General features: G+C 33.5%; 1 protein-coding gene across 1 annotated transcript in view; it reads left to right on the forward strand.

Annotated features, from left to right (window-relative positions):
• Positions 1-17120, forward strand: part of LOC148609979 (uncharacterized) — a 163968-nt gene that overhangs the window by 68100 nt on the left and 78748 nt on the right. Inside the window, exons 8-9 of the mRNA XM_088541715.1 lie at positions 422-583; positions 11608-11768. Of these exons, the coding sequence (XP_088397841.1) occupies positions 422-583; positions 11608-11768 (323 nt within the window). The remainder of the gene's footprint in view (positions 1-421; positions 584-11607; positions 11769-17120) is intronic.

The following is a 17120-nucleotide window of genomic DNA, read 5'->3' on the forward strand; positions in this document are numbered from 1 at the left end:
TGAAATTATAAGGTTTACATACTTGAATAATGCAATAAAATCTCTGCGTTTTTTTTTTCTTTATGTGCCACACCTTATACACATTTTGTCTGATTCTTAGGCAGGGAAGTACTTAAAACTGATGGTAATAAAAACATAACATCACAAAGAACAAAAAGCACTAGTAATAAACATGAGTAACAGGTGCTCTGGAAGGGTAAGCATGTCCTGCTCCACTGGAGACACCCATCACATGTTTGGGGAAAATTTCTCAATTTGTGGTTGATTTTATAAAATATTGTAATTGTGAAATTAATCATTTAATTTTTGACAATCATTGGAAGAATACTTTACACTGAAGACTTTGTGTGAAACTGACCTCTGAAATGTAGGATTTTTCACTACTGCATGTTACAATTAAATCAGTCTTTCTTCTCTTCAGGCCACGGAACAGCACAATAGATTTGACGACTTGCTACAAGTATGTCGACAAGTCAATCCAATGCTTGATATATCATATTTTGTGAATGCCCTCAATCCAGAATGTGCCAAGATTGAATTCAGATACAGAAAATTTCATCCAGTAGATACAAATCTAAATGAGGTAAGAATTATCCAAGCTTGAAATTTATGATTATTCTCTATCATTTTTGTTCTTTCATGTTCCTATTTTTTCTTATTGAATTATATATGTTGTTTGGTTTTCTACGTAGTAAACTTTCAGAGTTTATAAGTGTGAGTTGTACTCTATGATGAAGACTAGACTGTACGATCCTGTATTATCTGTATGTGTGCTTGGGTTGTTGTCTCATGGACTCCATGTTGCAGGTTAGACTACCATCTTGTTTTTGGTCTACTGTATGTATGATTGCTTTGGTTGTTTCCGCGTTGACTCCTTGTTGAGTGCTAGGCTGTACCATTGTGTTTTATCTGTGTATATATGCTAGGATTATTTTCCTATGGACTCTATATTGAAGGCTAGTCTATCATTTTGTTTTATCTGTGTATTTATGCTAGGATTGTTTTCTTTTGGACTCTTATTTTGAAGGCTAGGCTGTATCATTGTGTTTTATCTGTGTATATATGCTACGATTGTTTTCTTATGGACTCCTTGTTGAAAGCTAGACTGTATTTGTTTTATCTGAGCATGACTGCTTTGTTTGTTGTCTCATGGACTCCTGGTGTCCTCTTGTTTTTTTACCTGTGTACCACTAGACAGCACTAATTGGGTGGTTGTCTCATGCTCATTTTCCCTTGCATCTTTTTGTCACCCTTGTACCCCCATGCTTAGTATTAAAGGTGGGCTTGGTGTACTGTGAAAGTACTTATATTAGTGGGTATCAATTTTCATGGTTTAGGGGAAAAATGAGATTGTGGATTCTTGAATTCCTGGTTTTGATGGTCCTGTCATACAATTTAAAATAAATAATCCTTTTTGTTGTGAATCAAATTTTGTTGTTTACCTTACCCAGGAAATCCATGAAAATTGGTACCCCACAAACAATAGTACTTTCACAATATAGTAACTAAGGATTCTATTTCTCTGATCATCTGTTTCTATTGGTTGTTATGGTAACCTCTCTTGTAATCTTTCTATAATTTGGATCAGACTTTGCAGTATGTTTTGTAAATTGTGCAACTGTGCATTTTTAATCAAGTTCATTGCATAGGTGATCTTGCCATAGCACCTCAAAGGTTTTTAATTTGATACAAGGCTTCCTCTTCCTCTTCATCTCATACATCGTTCCCTCTTGGATATTGAATTATTCTCGGTTCCTTATAACTTTTCATGAATGGTAGTTTGTGTGGTCCACATTTGTCTTCTCGGGTCTAATTTTCATACATGTCTGAAGGATGTATACAGATTTTTTTTCAGCTGATTGTAAATGTCATGTGGTTGAGTTGTGTGAAATATAGATTATCTCTGTTATAATGACCATTTTGTTGCTCTTGGTTTGCCCCTTCTTTTTGATATTTTTTCAGCTCTCTGATTGCCATCAGGATAAAAACTAAAGAAGTTAAGAGTGTAAGTCACTGCTGCTTCTTAAAATATGTTGCATTTAGGAGCAAGGATGACAACTTGTTGAATAATGTGTCTCAATGGAACGATCAACCTTTCAGGTGGTTGTTGAATCTGTAAACACATTAAAACTCCAGAGATCAGTTTGGTCGGTTTTGATATTTTTATCTTGCCTTTAGAAGTTAATGAAACTGATTTGTATTGAGAATAGATATGTTGTATATGTCAAAGAGAAAACAACCCTCCTGGTATTAAAATATCAGCACTAGGCCATCCATTGGTCTTCAATGAAGGAGGAGGAAACCCTCATACTACAGAGTAGGCTGTAGCTGACCCCAAAACATTATACACAGGTACAGCAAAAGAGTTGCTCCTAAATACTCAAGTAACATAAAAATAAACTAAAGGTGAAAATGAAACAAGACATACAGAGGCCAGAAATTCCTGACTTGGGACAGGCGCAAAAAGTGTGGCGGGGTTTAAAGTATTGTGGTGTGATCACAACCTCCCCATTTAAAATCTGGCCACTGTGGGAAAAATATTGCACAATTAAACACGCCTAAAAAAATCAGTTAAAAAAGTCTGAGTCCCTTGTTACAACAGAAACAAAGAAACTGAATATATGCCCCCCCATAAATTGGTAAGAAAAAAATTTTCACCACAAGTTTCACCCCATAATAATTTTGCCTTGCTTTGTGCATTAAATTCAGTTAATCCCCCCTTAAACTCAAATCCTGGATCCATCCCTGTAAATTACACAAATGTATAAACTAAGGACTATTAGCAGTTAACTGATATGCCAGGTCCAGGCCAGTTTAAACCTACAAAAAGTTATGTCCCTATCACATGTAGTTTATTATTGAGCACATTTATTGTACAATTCTGTGCTGAACATTCGCTTTGGTCTACAGAAAAATAATTAAAGCATGACGTAACTTGATGTATATCATTAAGACATCAGGATTTTAAGACTCGATATTATTTTTCCTCTAATAATAATATACAAGGATTGCAATGAAGTATGTAAATAATTGTGCCTTCCCGAAGACTGCCTTATGGCATGCGTTTTGGAAGTATGCAGCTAAATGATAAAATGACATTGAACCACTGCAATTATTTCTGAACCTCAAAATTTAATCTCTGTAATGAAAATCAAAAGTGATAACGTATTACGTAAAATATCATAAAATGAATTTTACAGATGCGTCAATTGCAATCGATGCACTGAGATTATTTATTCTGCAACCAGGTTTTTTGCTAGTTATGTTTATTTTTAATATATAGTGTTTGTTTTGGAAAATATGAATGCTATGTTTTGTTGTTGATAAATATCATTATGCAAGAGATAATAATTACGTTTCAAATATTGAAAAACATACTGGTGCTCTGAAAAAACAAACTATTGGTGTCTTCCGACATGATATCAAATATTTATGGTATTCGTGCAGAGTTGACTTTTTGCTCTTTTTATAGCATGATTATATGGTAGAAAATTACTGAGATATTTTCAATTGCTTTTTTAAAACAGTAAACTTAAAAAATATTCTCAAAAAGGCATCCGGTAACAATCTATTCAGCTAGTGTTACATGTAGCAGTTGTCTTTGTTTTTGAAGCTGTTGGTAGTGGTGGGTAGGTGGGGATGTTGAAGCTGTTGGTAGTGGTTGGTAGGTGGGGATGTTGAAGTGGTTGGTAGGTTGGGATGTTGAAGCTGTTGGTAGTGGTTGGTAGGTGGGGATATTGAAACTGTTGGTAGTGGTTGGTAGGTGGGGATGTTGAAGCTGTTGGTAGTGGTTGGTAGGTGGGGATGTTGAAACTGTTGGTAGGTGGTTGGTAGGTTGGGATATTGAAGCTGTTGGTAGTGGTGGGTAGGTTGGGATGTTGAAGCTGTTGGTAGTGGTTGCTAGGTTGGGATGTTGAAGCTGTTGGTAGTGGTGGGTAGGTGGGGATGTTGAAGCTGTTGGTAGTGGTGGGTAGGTGGGGATTTTGAAGCTGTTGGTAGTGGTGGGTAGGTGGGGATGTTAAAGCTGTTGGTAGTGGTGGGTAGGTGGGGATGTTGAAGCTGTTGGTAGTGGTTGGTAGGTTGGGATGTTGAAGCTGTTGGTAGTGGTGGGTAGGTGGGGACATTGAAGCTGTTGGTAGTGGTGGGTAGGTGGGGACATTGAAGCTGTTGGTAGTGGTGGGTAGGTGGGGATGTTGAAGCTGTTGGTAGTGGTTGGTAGGTTGGGATGTTGAAGCTGTTGGTAGTGGTTGGTAGGTGGGGATATTGAAACTGTTGGTAGTGGTTGGTAGGTGGGGATGTTGAAACTGTTGGTAGGTGGTTGGTAGGTTGGGATATTGAAGCTGTTGGTAGTGGTGGGTAGGTGGCGATGTTGAAGCTGTTGGTAGTGGTGGAACTATCATTACAGATTAGTTACTTAGTGGTAGTGGTTGGTAGGTGGGGATGACAGAATTAATTACTTAGTGACATTACTATGTGGAACTATCATTACAGATTAGTTATTTGGTGGTAGTGGTTGGTAGATGGGGATGACAGAATTAATCACTGGAACTATCATTACAGATTAGTTACTGTTTGAACAATTCTATATTTTGAAAAGAAAATCAATATTTCAAGATGGTTATTAATTTACAAATAAATGTTTTATTACAGAAAATAGAATAATGATAGCATGTCTTTTATGGAGTGGCATGTGAGAGTGGAATGTAAGAGTGGAACAAAAAGCAAAACAAATACAAAACAAAACAAAACAAAACAAAACCAAAAAAAAACAAAAAAAACTGAACTAAACAAAACAAAATGATAGAAAATACAAAAAGAAAATAATTTTAAACAATATCCACTGCAAATTAAAAGGACTCCAATTCACGACTCCATTCTAGGACTGCTCTCCCTGAAATAGATGGTACCTAAAACTATATACATTCTATACCCAGTCACAGATGTATAATAGATGTTCTGACCCTAGTGTTTATTAAGGTTAATGGACACTTAATTAAAAAACAGATAGTAACATTAGTGAGATAGTAACCTCCATTGTAATTTGTTTATAAACTTTCCATCTTGCTTCAAGTGCATTCAAGCACTGCACAACTTTGATTTTGTGTTAATTGTATTTCTCATAAAAGTTTTTGCTCTGAATACATTCTTCTTCTTTATTATTCCTTGCTTAGAATTAAGGGGTGTGATAAATTTCGATTACTTTTTTCCATTGCTTTTTAACATGGATGGGATAATTAGGAGCCTTTTATAAAACTTCTTTTTTTTGAACTTCAAAAATAAAAAAAACACAGATACACTCGCCAATATGATAACGGTAATGGTCTAGTAGAAAATTTTAAATGCTGAAATAATGTAATCTACACCAAATATCTAAATAACTCACACAGTTGTCTCTATATCTGTTAGTGTCATAATGAAATAAAGTTCAGTTGCAGTGTACTATAAATACATTGTCCTCAGAGACAGATTCAAAAATTATGTTCCTTGCTCTGCTTTAAAATTGATTATATTTTATGACCCCCTCCCCCTTTTTTTTTGAAATCCTGGACTATACTGTTTCTCTTTAATTCCTATTTGCTTGGAAATCTTGTACATTTGGATGTCAAATAGATTGTTCCTATGGTAGACAAGATGAAGACCTTTTCTCATTATGTTACTAGGGGACTACCAATTGATTCTGAAGGGGGCGCCTGGCCAAATTTTTTTGTGTCAGGATATTTGTCTTAGAAATTTTGCTGGTAAAAAAAGAATTATTCTCAACCACATTGTGGCAATTTATTTCAATTTCATTGCAAGAATTATCTAGGGTGAGGTCAGAATATCTGTTTATTTTCTAAGGAGTGTGTAGGCCAGAATATTTATTTTCAACTTTAACAGGGCCAGCACCCCACCAAATCAAATGGTCATCCCCTTACCCAGTTATTGAGCTAATTGAGTAATTGATCCCTTACCCTTCAGTTTTTTTTCAGAGATTTACTTTTTTTGGCTCTAACTTAAGTGATGTTTTTCACTACATGTTCATCTAAGAAGCATGCAGTTAAGAAAAAAAAGAAGCATGCAGTTAAGAAAAAAAGTGGTTAGACAATTGTTTATTACCTTTCGAAACTCTTTTGCATGATAAAAATACCCTGATAGAGTTGTTTGTGGTTTTGAAAAGTAAAAAACAGTAAAAACAAAGAAATGTTGTCTTTATTGTAAAATTACCCTATCCATATTCCCTACTTGCGGAGCTCGGGATGCAGCCATATTTTATCCTGTTTTTGCAGGGTTACCTCCCATAAGAGCAGGTATAATTTCAAAGTCTCTAATCGATGTTCGGATTTGGGTGCAGAAAAAAGAGGTAACTTGAATGAAAATGGAATCCCCCAGCAGACAAACACAATGGTGTTTCTAAAATTTACAGGGTGTTTCATTTTGTTGGTAGGTTACATAAGGATGATTTTCATTTGTATCTCGGGTAAAGAAAATTTATGGCAGGGTCAGTAGAAAGAGAAATTCCCTTTTGACTTTTGAGATTTTCTAAAGTATCGTTGATAACGGATAGAAAACCTTGCATGTTCGGAATATACACCTGCTCCAAAGGGAGATAAATGTTGACAAAATGTTGGTCCACAAGTCGGGAATAACTGGCCCGATTGTTCTCTACTTTCCATCTAAATCACTTTTTCTTTTATGATACTGTTAATTTTAAAATGTGACATCTCAGAATTTTTAACATTATTAAGATAGGGTAACCAATATTAACTTCTGCATGCTTCTTATGTGAATCTGTATTTAAGTGCAGCTTTAAATTCTTAGTCCTACTTTATCACAACTTTGATTTTTTATTGTTTTCAAATATTTTAATTGATTTATGAATATCTGGGTTATCTCCCTGTATTAGATATCATTTATGAGTTATCTCCCTTTCACAGTGGGATTGTAAATCATCTGGATACTTATATACTGATATGTAGCTGTTCCAGGTGATTTTAGTTTGTAAAGCCAGCTGGATATAAGTATTGTTTTGCTCTCAGCATTTTGATTAACTTCATGTTTGATGAGATTTTTTGGAAATGTTACATCTTTATTCATTCAGATGAAAACCTAATCTAAACCTGTCATTGGGAGAACTTTATTTCCACCCTCTTAGAGCCAGTTCAAGCCCTGTATACAATATTTGTCTCAAGTCAGGAACTTATGGTACCCTTTGGTTGTTCTTTAACCTCCCTTTTTTGTGAAACTCTAACATTCCCCTTGGTCTTTTTTTAAATTAAAATTCATATTGAAATATTTATGTTGGTTTAGTAGAAATTTGGTGCTGGTAAGATCTTAGTGAAACTTTAGCTCAGTATTGAAGAATATAGATATGACTTTGCATTACTATGAGTTTCATCTGAGAATAATTCAATGATTTCTGAAGTTGTCAAAGTCTAACTTAAATGTACCATTCAAAATTCTTTACTGTTTTTATTTTGTTACTGTTTTTCAAAATTAGTATTGCTGTGAAAGTTGATTTGTTGATTTTAAATAGCCAATATTTTCTTCTAATTTCTATTTTTTTTTTATAATTGAGGAAGAGGGGGCTGCTTAACCCTTTCTGAACCCTTTCACATTGTTCAGACATTTGAAATAATGAAAGTAAATACCAGTACAGGCTAAAACAATTTAAGTAATTTTCTGTAGTGCTAAATCTCTTAAAGGTATAACAGTTTAGTATACAAAACATGCAGTACAGTCATTAATATTAATTTCTTCAACCCATGGTGACCAAAGGCTGTATTAAGTCAAAACTTGTTCGCTAAAGTTTAAGAACAGTTGTTGTCATATTTGGCTGCACTATTTGAAGCACTTAATTCAAGAATGACTGCTTCTGGTAATCTGGTGTTTTCCACAACTAATGATGTTCTATTGTCTTTGAACTTTGTGCACTAAGGAAACATATGTCCTTGTTGACTTGATCAATGAGAGATTTATGAGGAAGAAAATACTGTCTGCTAGCTTTAACATAACTTTAACTTGATGTGTGTAATTAAGCTGGTTGCTTTGACTTCTGTTGGACCAGTGATAGAACAGCTGTTTGGCTTGTCTGTAATCACATACTATGTGTAGGATTTTTAAACTACCGGTAGTGTTAGATTTGAAAATCCAAAAGATTTCCTAGCTAATATGGATTAAAGAGGTGTACTTTTAGGTGTATACTGCAACTGAACAATATTTATAAATAATTGTGGTGTTTTTATTATTGTAAAAATGTGACTGACTGAAACTCACAAAAATTAAAAATCGAACTTTGGAATTTTTATCATGGTTGTTGTGGAATATATTTCTCTGAGTTGCAAAAAATAAAATTTAAAAAATTGCAAAATGTCAAAGTTAATTCACGCACTAATGATACTAAATATATAGTACTGGAAATTTTAAGTTCACAATTACCAGTCAAGCTAGTGTATTATATTTTTTGTAATGAAAATATTTGTGAAAATATTATTTTCTTTGTTGTGTGTGTCTGTTTTCCATGTCTGGTCTTTGTCTCTGAATTACATTTTTTTGATTTCCACTAAAATCTTGGTTCCCTTGATGAGTCATTCTACTGCTAACACAGCTTTTTATTCACATAACAGATCTAATTGCAAAAGTAGTGAAAATAAAACTAATGAGAATATGTTTGTGTTTAAATAAGTGAGCCACATGTCTGTTCACTGGTCAGTCTGTCTGTCGCACCATTTTTTGTTTTTCGATTATTTATAAAAATGCATTCAGTGAAATATTTCAAATTTGATGCAATTCTGTAAAATATAGGTCATGTTATGGCATATATTGCATCTACTGTTCAGGAGTTATGACACTTTTTGTCACTTCTATATTTAGAATGCAGTGTAATATGGACAAAAATATAACTTCCTTTAATTTAAAAAGTTAGCATGCCAACGCATGTTGCCAAGAGAAAAAAATCTTGTTTTCAACACATTTCTGCTGCAAAAATCAATTAAGGGTCTGCATTTAAGGAATCCTATATTTCATTTTACACTTTACAGAAGTCATTTTATTCTCTCTTCACCTTGTAAATGGTTTCTTGTGCTGCTGGCTGTGAAACAAGAACTTAAATTCAGAATTCTTCTGTCCAACCCATTTTGAAAAGCTTTTACTTGTTACTGAAATTTATTAGGTGTTTATGTTATATTTTATACAGGTTAATGAGTTTTAAACACTTTTTGTCAAGTTATAAAATCATTATGCTGAAAATATGCTTTTCTGGTAGCTATTTTTGAGAATCTTTATTGGTAGTAGTCAGTTCTATGTATTTTCGGATACTGTTTTTGATGATCTTGACATCAGTGTGCTCTTTTGAAAGTACACAGAATATTTTCTAGTACCAGTCATCTTATGCTATTTTCATGGTTATACATTTGGTAATTGAAACTGATTTGGATCTGAAAGGAATAGGGTTGTTTACAGATATTTGTGGCCCCTGTGTGTTGTCAAAATTTAATTTTTTGTTTGTGCACTTATTTGATGCCCATGATTTGTGTGTATTATCATGTTGGCCAACTGGTTACAATTAATAAATTATCATACTCTGGTGATCAGGAGTTAGAGGTCTGGTGATCAAGAGTAAGGGGTCTGATGATCAGGAGTAAGGGGTCTGGTGATCAGGAGTTAGGAGTCTGGTGATCAGGAATTAGGGGTTTGATGATCTGGAATTAGGAGTCTGGTGATCAGGAGTATCTGATGATCAGGAGTTAGGGGTCTGGTGATCAGGTTTATCTGGTGATCAGGAGTTAGGGATGTAGTGATCAGGAGTTAGGGGTCTGGTGATCAGGAGTATCTGGTGATCAGGAGTTAGGGGTCTGGTGATTACGAGTATCTGGTGATCAGGGGTTAGGGGTCTGGTGATTAGGAGTATCTGATGATCAGGAGTTATGGGTTTGGTGATGAGGAGTTAGGGGTCTGGTGATCAGGAGTTAGGGGTCTGGTGATTAGGAGTATCTGAAGATCAGGAGTATCTGGTGATCTGGTGATCAGGAGTATCTGATGATCAGGAGTTAGGGGTTTGGTGATTAGGACTATCTGGTGATCTGGTGATCAGGAGTATCTGATGATCAGGAGTTAGGGGTTTGGTGATTAGGACTATCTGATGATCAGGAGTTTGGGATCTAGTGATCAGGAGTTATGGATCTAGCGATCAGGAGTTATGGATCTAGCGATCAGGAGTTAAGGGTCTGGTGATCAGGAGTTAGGGATCTAGTGATCAGGAGTCACGGGTATGGTGATCAGGAGAGTTACGGGTACACTGATCAGGAGTTAGGGGCCTTGTGATCAGGAGTGATACAGGTATGGTGATCAGGAGTTAGGGGGTTTTTGATTTTGATTTATCTGTTTTGGTTGTATCACTTTATGCTGACCTGTGCCTGTACCTTTACGCCTGATCTTCTTCCACTGCTTTAATGTGGAATTTTTGCCAATTCTGTTTTTGTTTTATCATTACAAGAGAAAGTCTGTTGAGACAAAATTTGGAATGAATCTCATGTTAAGCAGTACCTAATATTTCTGATCAATGTTTTTCTCTGGCTTGCGACCTATGCCTAACTCATATAGAGAATTACAGGTCAGATTTAATGAAAGGAAGTTTTGATCTTAGATTTATGATATCTTTTGATCAAAGATATGTTGGTATTTCGATACCCTTGTGTTTTAATAATGAATTCCAATATTTATGATTTAATTATGCGTACTATGACTTGGTCTGAGATATTCAGTATTTCAATATTTTATCATTTTGACTTTTCTGAACTTTGAAATTATTTGATTTTATATGATATTTGAAGCTCTAGAAACATTTGAATTTGAGTAGGTTAAGATTTAATTGCAAGAATTGCTTCTTGAACTTCTTGACACATTTCTTCATGCCGATTGCATATTTGTTGCTGAAAGTGGCAAAGTTTGTAACAAAGATAGTTTTATTACTTGCTTTATATTGCATTTTATTTTGATGATCTAGCCAATTCATTTTAATGCTTAAAAATTTTGCCTTCTAAAATTTTGAATATGAAACCATTTTCCAAATACACCTTTCTGGACTCTATAGAAAAGAATCCCACTATGCAACTTGGTTCATAAGCATTAAAAAAATTACTCAAAAATGCTGTCAATTTTCAAGGTTAATTGGTAAATTGTTAATCCTAAATACTTTTGTAAACGCTTCAGAATTGAACTTCTTTGAAGGTTCTTCTAATATGCAACTACTCTTAAACCGTTCAATGGAATGTTATGAAACTTTCACAGATTCTTTATTACATGATGCCATTGTGCCATTGTGCCATTGTGCTCCTATTTTGTTTTTTATCTGAATGCTTAAATTAATGATGGGTTATCCTATATATTTTCTGGGGAAGGAAGCAGGGGTATCACCAAGTGAGCTTTGCTCACAGTTTTTCTAGTATTAACTCCATTTTTTTATTTAAATAAAGGTCATTATAGATTTGAGCAAAAAATGGGTCAATCTCTGTTTTATTGTTTCATCATGTTAATAATTGAATTTAGATGTGTTTTTTACTAGACAATGATTTATGGACTTTTACTGGTATGAGTTCCATTTTACTTTTGATATTTTCTTTTCTTTTCCAGGAATGTACCTGTCTTTGTCAAAATCGTCTCATCTTAGACAAATCTACTGAGGCCTCCTTGTTAGAAAAACGAGTTTTACTTCAAAGAGAGGCTGCAGAATTAACCTCATTCATCACACAGAACCAAGACATTTCACACTCACTAGTCAATATATGCCAAAGGTAATGTAGACAATTTACATATTATGAATATTCATAAGGTTTCAACCAAGAGTATAAAAAAAAATGTTTCTTTGCTGAATTTACTAGTCAATCCCACAAATGGTTTCCTTTGGTGAATTTTAAGCTCTATCATGAGCTTTCATGTGAAATTGATTATTCAAGTAATTAATCATTTAACTTAAAGCAACCTGTCTTGAGAGAAACAGATCTGAGTTCTTCCAGAATTGTGTATATAGTAAAATATGTCTAAAATGAACCATTTCAAATTGAGGGTTCAGTTTAGGCAGATGTTTGGTTTACTTTAAGGAGATAGACATATGATAAGGGACATAACTCTTGAAATCAATGATATGTTTGTATCATATTCAATTTCATCAAATCCTCTCATGCTTTTATTTGAAACATAATGAAATAAGTTACTTTGATGCTTACATGATACTGATGTAAAATGCTGAATACAAACATTCCAATAATTTGTAAGAGTTATTTTAATACTTTTTGTTTGTATTTAACCTTTTAAAATATGGCTATTGTTGAATTTTTATTATTCATATTTACCAGTATGCTTAATTGAGTCAATTTATGACACATATTATTTTTTTTAGCAGCTTAGCAGCTCAGTAAAATGTTGATAATATATTGCGCTGCCAATGTGTCAATAAAATAACCTTTCATGTGCGGGGGCATCATAGAATAACCTTTCATGTACGGGGGCATCATAGAATAACTTTGCATGTGCGGGGGCATCATTTGTGACTCCCACACACAAAAGGTGTTTCATGTATAGTCCTATTTTATATATGTTGTTTTCATATAGGGTGTATGGGCATAATATTGTCTAGTTTCAGAATGATTAAGCAGAAGCTATTTAAAAAAAAAATTCTTCCATGTCCTTCTTGATTGACTGGTTCATTGAATTAAAAAAAGTTTTTATACCCCACACAACAAAGTTGTGCAGGGTATAATGCTTTTGACCAGTCCATCTGTCCATCTTCAGTTTTCCAGACTTTTTTCCAGAACGCTTGCAGATATTGACATAATTTTTGGTATATAAATTCGCCATGATAAGTTACAGGTCAAGATAACATTTCATTCTGGTTTGATGATTTTTACCGAAAAATGGGCCTTGAACTTAGCAAAATTCACAGAAATAACAGTTTTCTGGACTTTTTTTTCTAAATGTTTGCAGATATAGACATGATTTTTTGTATATAAATTCACCATGATAAGTTACAGGTCAAGTTTACATTTTGTTCCACTCTGATGATTTTTACCAAAATAATGGGCTTTGAACTTAGCTAAATTCACAGAAATAACAATTTTTCGGACTTTTTTTTCTTCTTCTAAACTCTTGCAGATTATGATAAGTTCATCATGATAAGTCAAGTGTTTGTTTTGTTCTGCTACAATGGTAGTTACTTTGGATTAACTGAAACTCAAGGAAATACACTCTTATTCCTTTTTTATTGGGGTCTTTCTACATGTAATTCTCTTATGAACAAATTTACTGGAGTATCCAACATGGGGATGCGTGGGGTATGTGAGTGCGCTCAGTAAGGTTCTTTAATTATTTGCTCAATTTATTCAAAGGAGTTGCCCATGCCAATCTCCTCTGTAGTCCTATAACTGCTCCCTGAATTAATATGTTTGGCATGTCTAGATTATAGGCTCTGCCATACAGGATGTGAAATATTCACAGGGGTTGATCATTATTCATTAAATAAATGCAAAGCTATTTCCGTCTACTGTACTATTTTGCATAAATGGTTGGGGTGCAAGACTGAGTAAGGCAGAGGCGTGCAGCACATGGAATAGTAAATAGACCCTCTTTGCAGGAGATTGGGCTCATGTCTCTGGGTATTCAAGATTCCTTGGCATTCCTTCCCAGTAAAAATGTTCAGGATCCATCACTTGTACTCACTTTAATTTTGTTAGTCGTTAATATCAGATATTTTCATTGTTGACGTCCACCTGCAATTTCCTACATCCTGTTAAATGTAATATTGTTATCTTTAGGTGTGTCAGGTTGAACAAGTTTTTCTATGTTTTAATCAAAATGGTAACAATAAAGGACTTTAAAGTACTTAAAATAGCACATACAATGAAATGTGTCTAAAATGAACCTCTTTTGGACTTTGAATGTGTTCAGTTTAGAGAGGTATTGGGTTAACCAATGTTAAAAATTCATTTAAATTGATATAAAGGGACTTTGAAAAGTGACTGGTTTATACAGGTTTTCAGCTAATTCTTGATTTGGTTTAAACAGGTTTTACTGTACAAGTTAACTTTGGATTGATTCCATTATGAAAATAAAATCTTCAAACTTTACAACAGATATATCAGTACTAATTACATAAGTTAAAGATTATTTTTCATCACTGAAAATTTTTTCTATCATAAATATGTTTTCTTGGAGCCAAGGGCTTGATAATACAATCAGAATAACATGTAGTAAATTTCAATAAGCACCTATGGTGCCGATAAATATCCCTGACATCATCAGGAACAAAATTCTGACAAATTTTTTTCTGACTGTTAAAAAATGCAGTATAGCAATTTTCCAATAATTTCCTTCTAATTACTTGATCATCAAAGAAATGTAATTGAATTGGTACCCTATAATATCTAATCTAAAGTGCACAATGTCCCCTTGGGATTTAACAATGAGGTTACAAAATGGTTTACTGCTATTTCTAGTAATAAGTGTATCATGAATTTCTGCAGCTGTTACATTGCTATAGTTCTTGGTTAAGTACAAACACGATTTTCTTCTACAACTGACTTTCTTTTTTTCGAATCCGCATTTCACAATTATGAATCTTTTTTTTTCATTATGAATTGCAAATTTCCAAGTCTATTTGTTTTGTAAAATTTTTCCTGGTTTTTGATAGGGTGTTTTTTTTTATTTGATAATGGGAAGAATCTGCTCAGAAAAAAATTAACAAGATATCAAGTCTTTTTACAATATTTCATAACTTTCTGAAATACTGTGGAACTACAATTGTTTGTGGGGTGCCTATTTTTGTTGTTTTCATGTATAGGTCAAAACAAAATAGTAAGTATCATCTGAATATAAAATCGATGAAATTGATAGTAAATGAAATAACAAAAAGTTTGGTAAACCACTTAATTGTTACCCATGAATAAATGTACTTTTACAATAACTGCATTTCCGGGGAAGATCCAGGGTTTTAGATTGGGGGGAGGGGGTGCACACTTAAAATATTTTTTTTTGAAATATTCTTCTAGAGTGGGTGCAATGTAGATATCTTTTATAGTAAAATTAGCGGGAATTTAAAGTTTCAACCTAAAATCACCTAAATCTACCCCTGACAACCCATGCTTTGCAAATTTTAAGGGGGGGGGGAGCACACGGCCGCCACGCCCCCTCCTGAATCTGCCCCTGCATATGGCCTAAAATCAGACACCACAAATAAAAAAAGATTAATAAATATACTTCAGATATTAATCATCCATTTATTTGTCTTAAGAATTACTTAATTATTAAATGACTACATTTTTAAGAAGGAAAGATTGAAAGATGCAGCTATATTATTATATGGAAAACTTTCAGCAGAAATATTTGGTAACTTAGTTTTTTGTTATTACCAAGATCATAGGTGAAAGTTCAAGATTAAAAGTCAAGGAAACAGGGTCAAATTTTATAAATGTAAGGGAGGCTGCACTATACTGGTACATTAATCTTATAATTGATGACAGAAAAGTGACATTTGTTTCATTGTTACTTTTTAGATAGCTTGAGTTTACTTATGAATTTTTTTTACCCTTTGTAAAAAAAGGTCAAACTCGTTATTATGATATATTCATACATCAGTAAGATGAAGACTCAACCAATTATCCTTCAATTATTGGGAAAAACATTTCTGACCGATTGGCAACTAAATTTCCATAAAATGTGTCAGAGGAAATACCTAAGAATACAATATGTAATCCCCCAAAAATTACAGAAGGCTACATTGGTATGTATCGGTCATTTAACTATCATATATATATATACCAAGGGTGTATTGGGGGACCTTAAAGGCTTAAGTTATCACAAATTCTAGTAATTTTGAGGAAATACACTTGTTGTATCAATTTTATATCAGAACAATTCTTATCTCAGAGCTAATGAAAGCAGCAGAGATCAAAGAGCAAAGAGATTTTTTAAATAATTTTTATTGGAATTAATATTTGGAGAAAATGGTCTAGTTTGAATTGTCCACAAAACATGTTATCATTAGCAGTAAGCAGGTAAACTGTGCAAAATTGTAAAGCTTGTTGTTTAATCAAATTGGCGTCCGTCATCTTCATCGTCTTCGTCATCTGTCGTCGTTAACAATTTTTCTAAACTCTTCTCCTCCGACACTACTTGACCAATTGGAAATAAACATGGTATGAATGTTCTTTGGGGTATTCTGCATAGAACTGATGTGGGGATTTTTGTTCTGTTGAGAAAACATGGCCACCATTACTTAAAATAGAACATATGTGTCAGACAGTAGTTTTCACATATATATCTCCAAAAGCTTTGTTTAGCCAAATTTTAAACAAGTAAAAATATTCAGCATAATAAGATCTGCTTGTGGTAAAATTTTTGTTTTAATCTGTTAAGACATGTTAAGTGTTATTACCTTTCTTCGCTATTTTAGGTCAGCTATTCAGGCTCTAGAAGCCTCTTGTTTTTTGGTGTATACCTAAATGTCAAAATTGATTTTGGTCAGACAAGCATGACAGTTATAGATTTTTATTTAAAATATTATAGATGAAGTGGCCTTGCAGGAAAAAGGGGGCTTGATTCTTTTACCAGATATCATTATCATTTCTAAAGTAACTGTTACAAAACCATTGACATAACTGATAGAATTTTCATGAACAGTTTTTAAGGTGGAGATTGAATTATAGTTTATTACAAATATGATATGAACAATTCATCAGAAAAAAAACAAAATCAATTATAACTGATGCTCAACTTTCTGAAATGATTCTTTAATATCTGCCTGACATGTTATATAAGAGAGATTACGAACCAAAACGAAGCTGATACTCTGTTAACTTGATATGATAGTGAAGTATACAAATATGGTTGAGGTGTCAAATTTGGTATACCTGGAGACTGATAAATACATGTATCCTGGATGACAGGAAAATGATAGAAATTGTTGTTAGTCAGTCATGAGTACAATTTTGGTACAAAACAGACTACAATCAGACATGAGTAATACATTAAATGAAAAAACTGACAAGTAAAGCCATTTTGAATTGAAAACAATTAATATATGAAAGTTTCATCAAATTCCATTCTGCTGTTTTAGAGTTTTTGTAGATTAGAACTGGAGAAAAGTGCTTTTA

The sequence above is a fragment of the Perna viridis genome, chromosome 8 (assembly GCF_037379345.1).
Source record: "Perna viridis isolate PV_CMFRI_1.1 ecotype Kerala chromosome 8, ASM3737934v1, whole genome shotgun sequence".
NCBI lineage: Eukaryota > Metazoa > Mollusca > Bivalvia > Mytilida > Mytilidae > Perna > Perna viridis.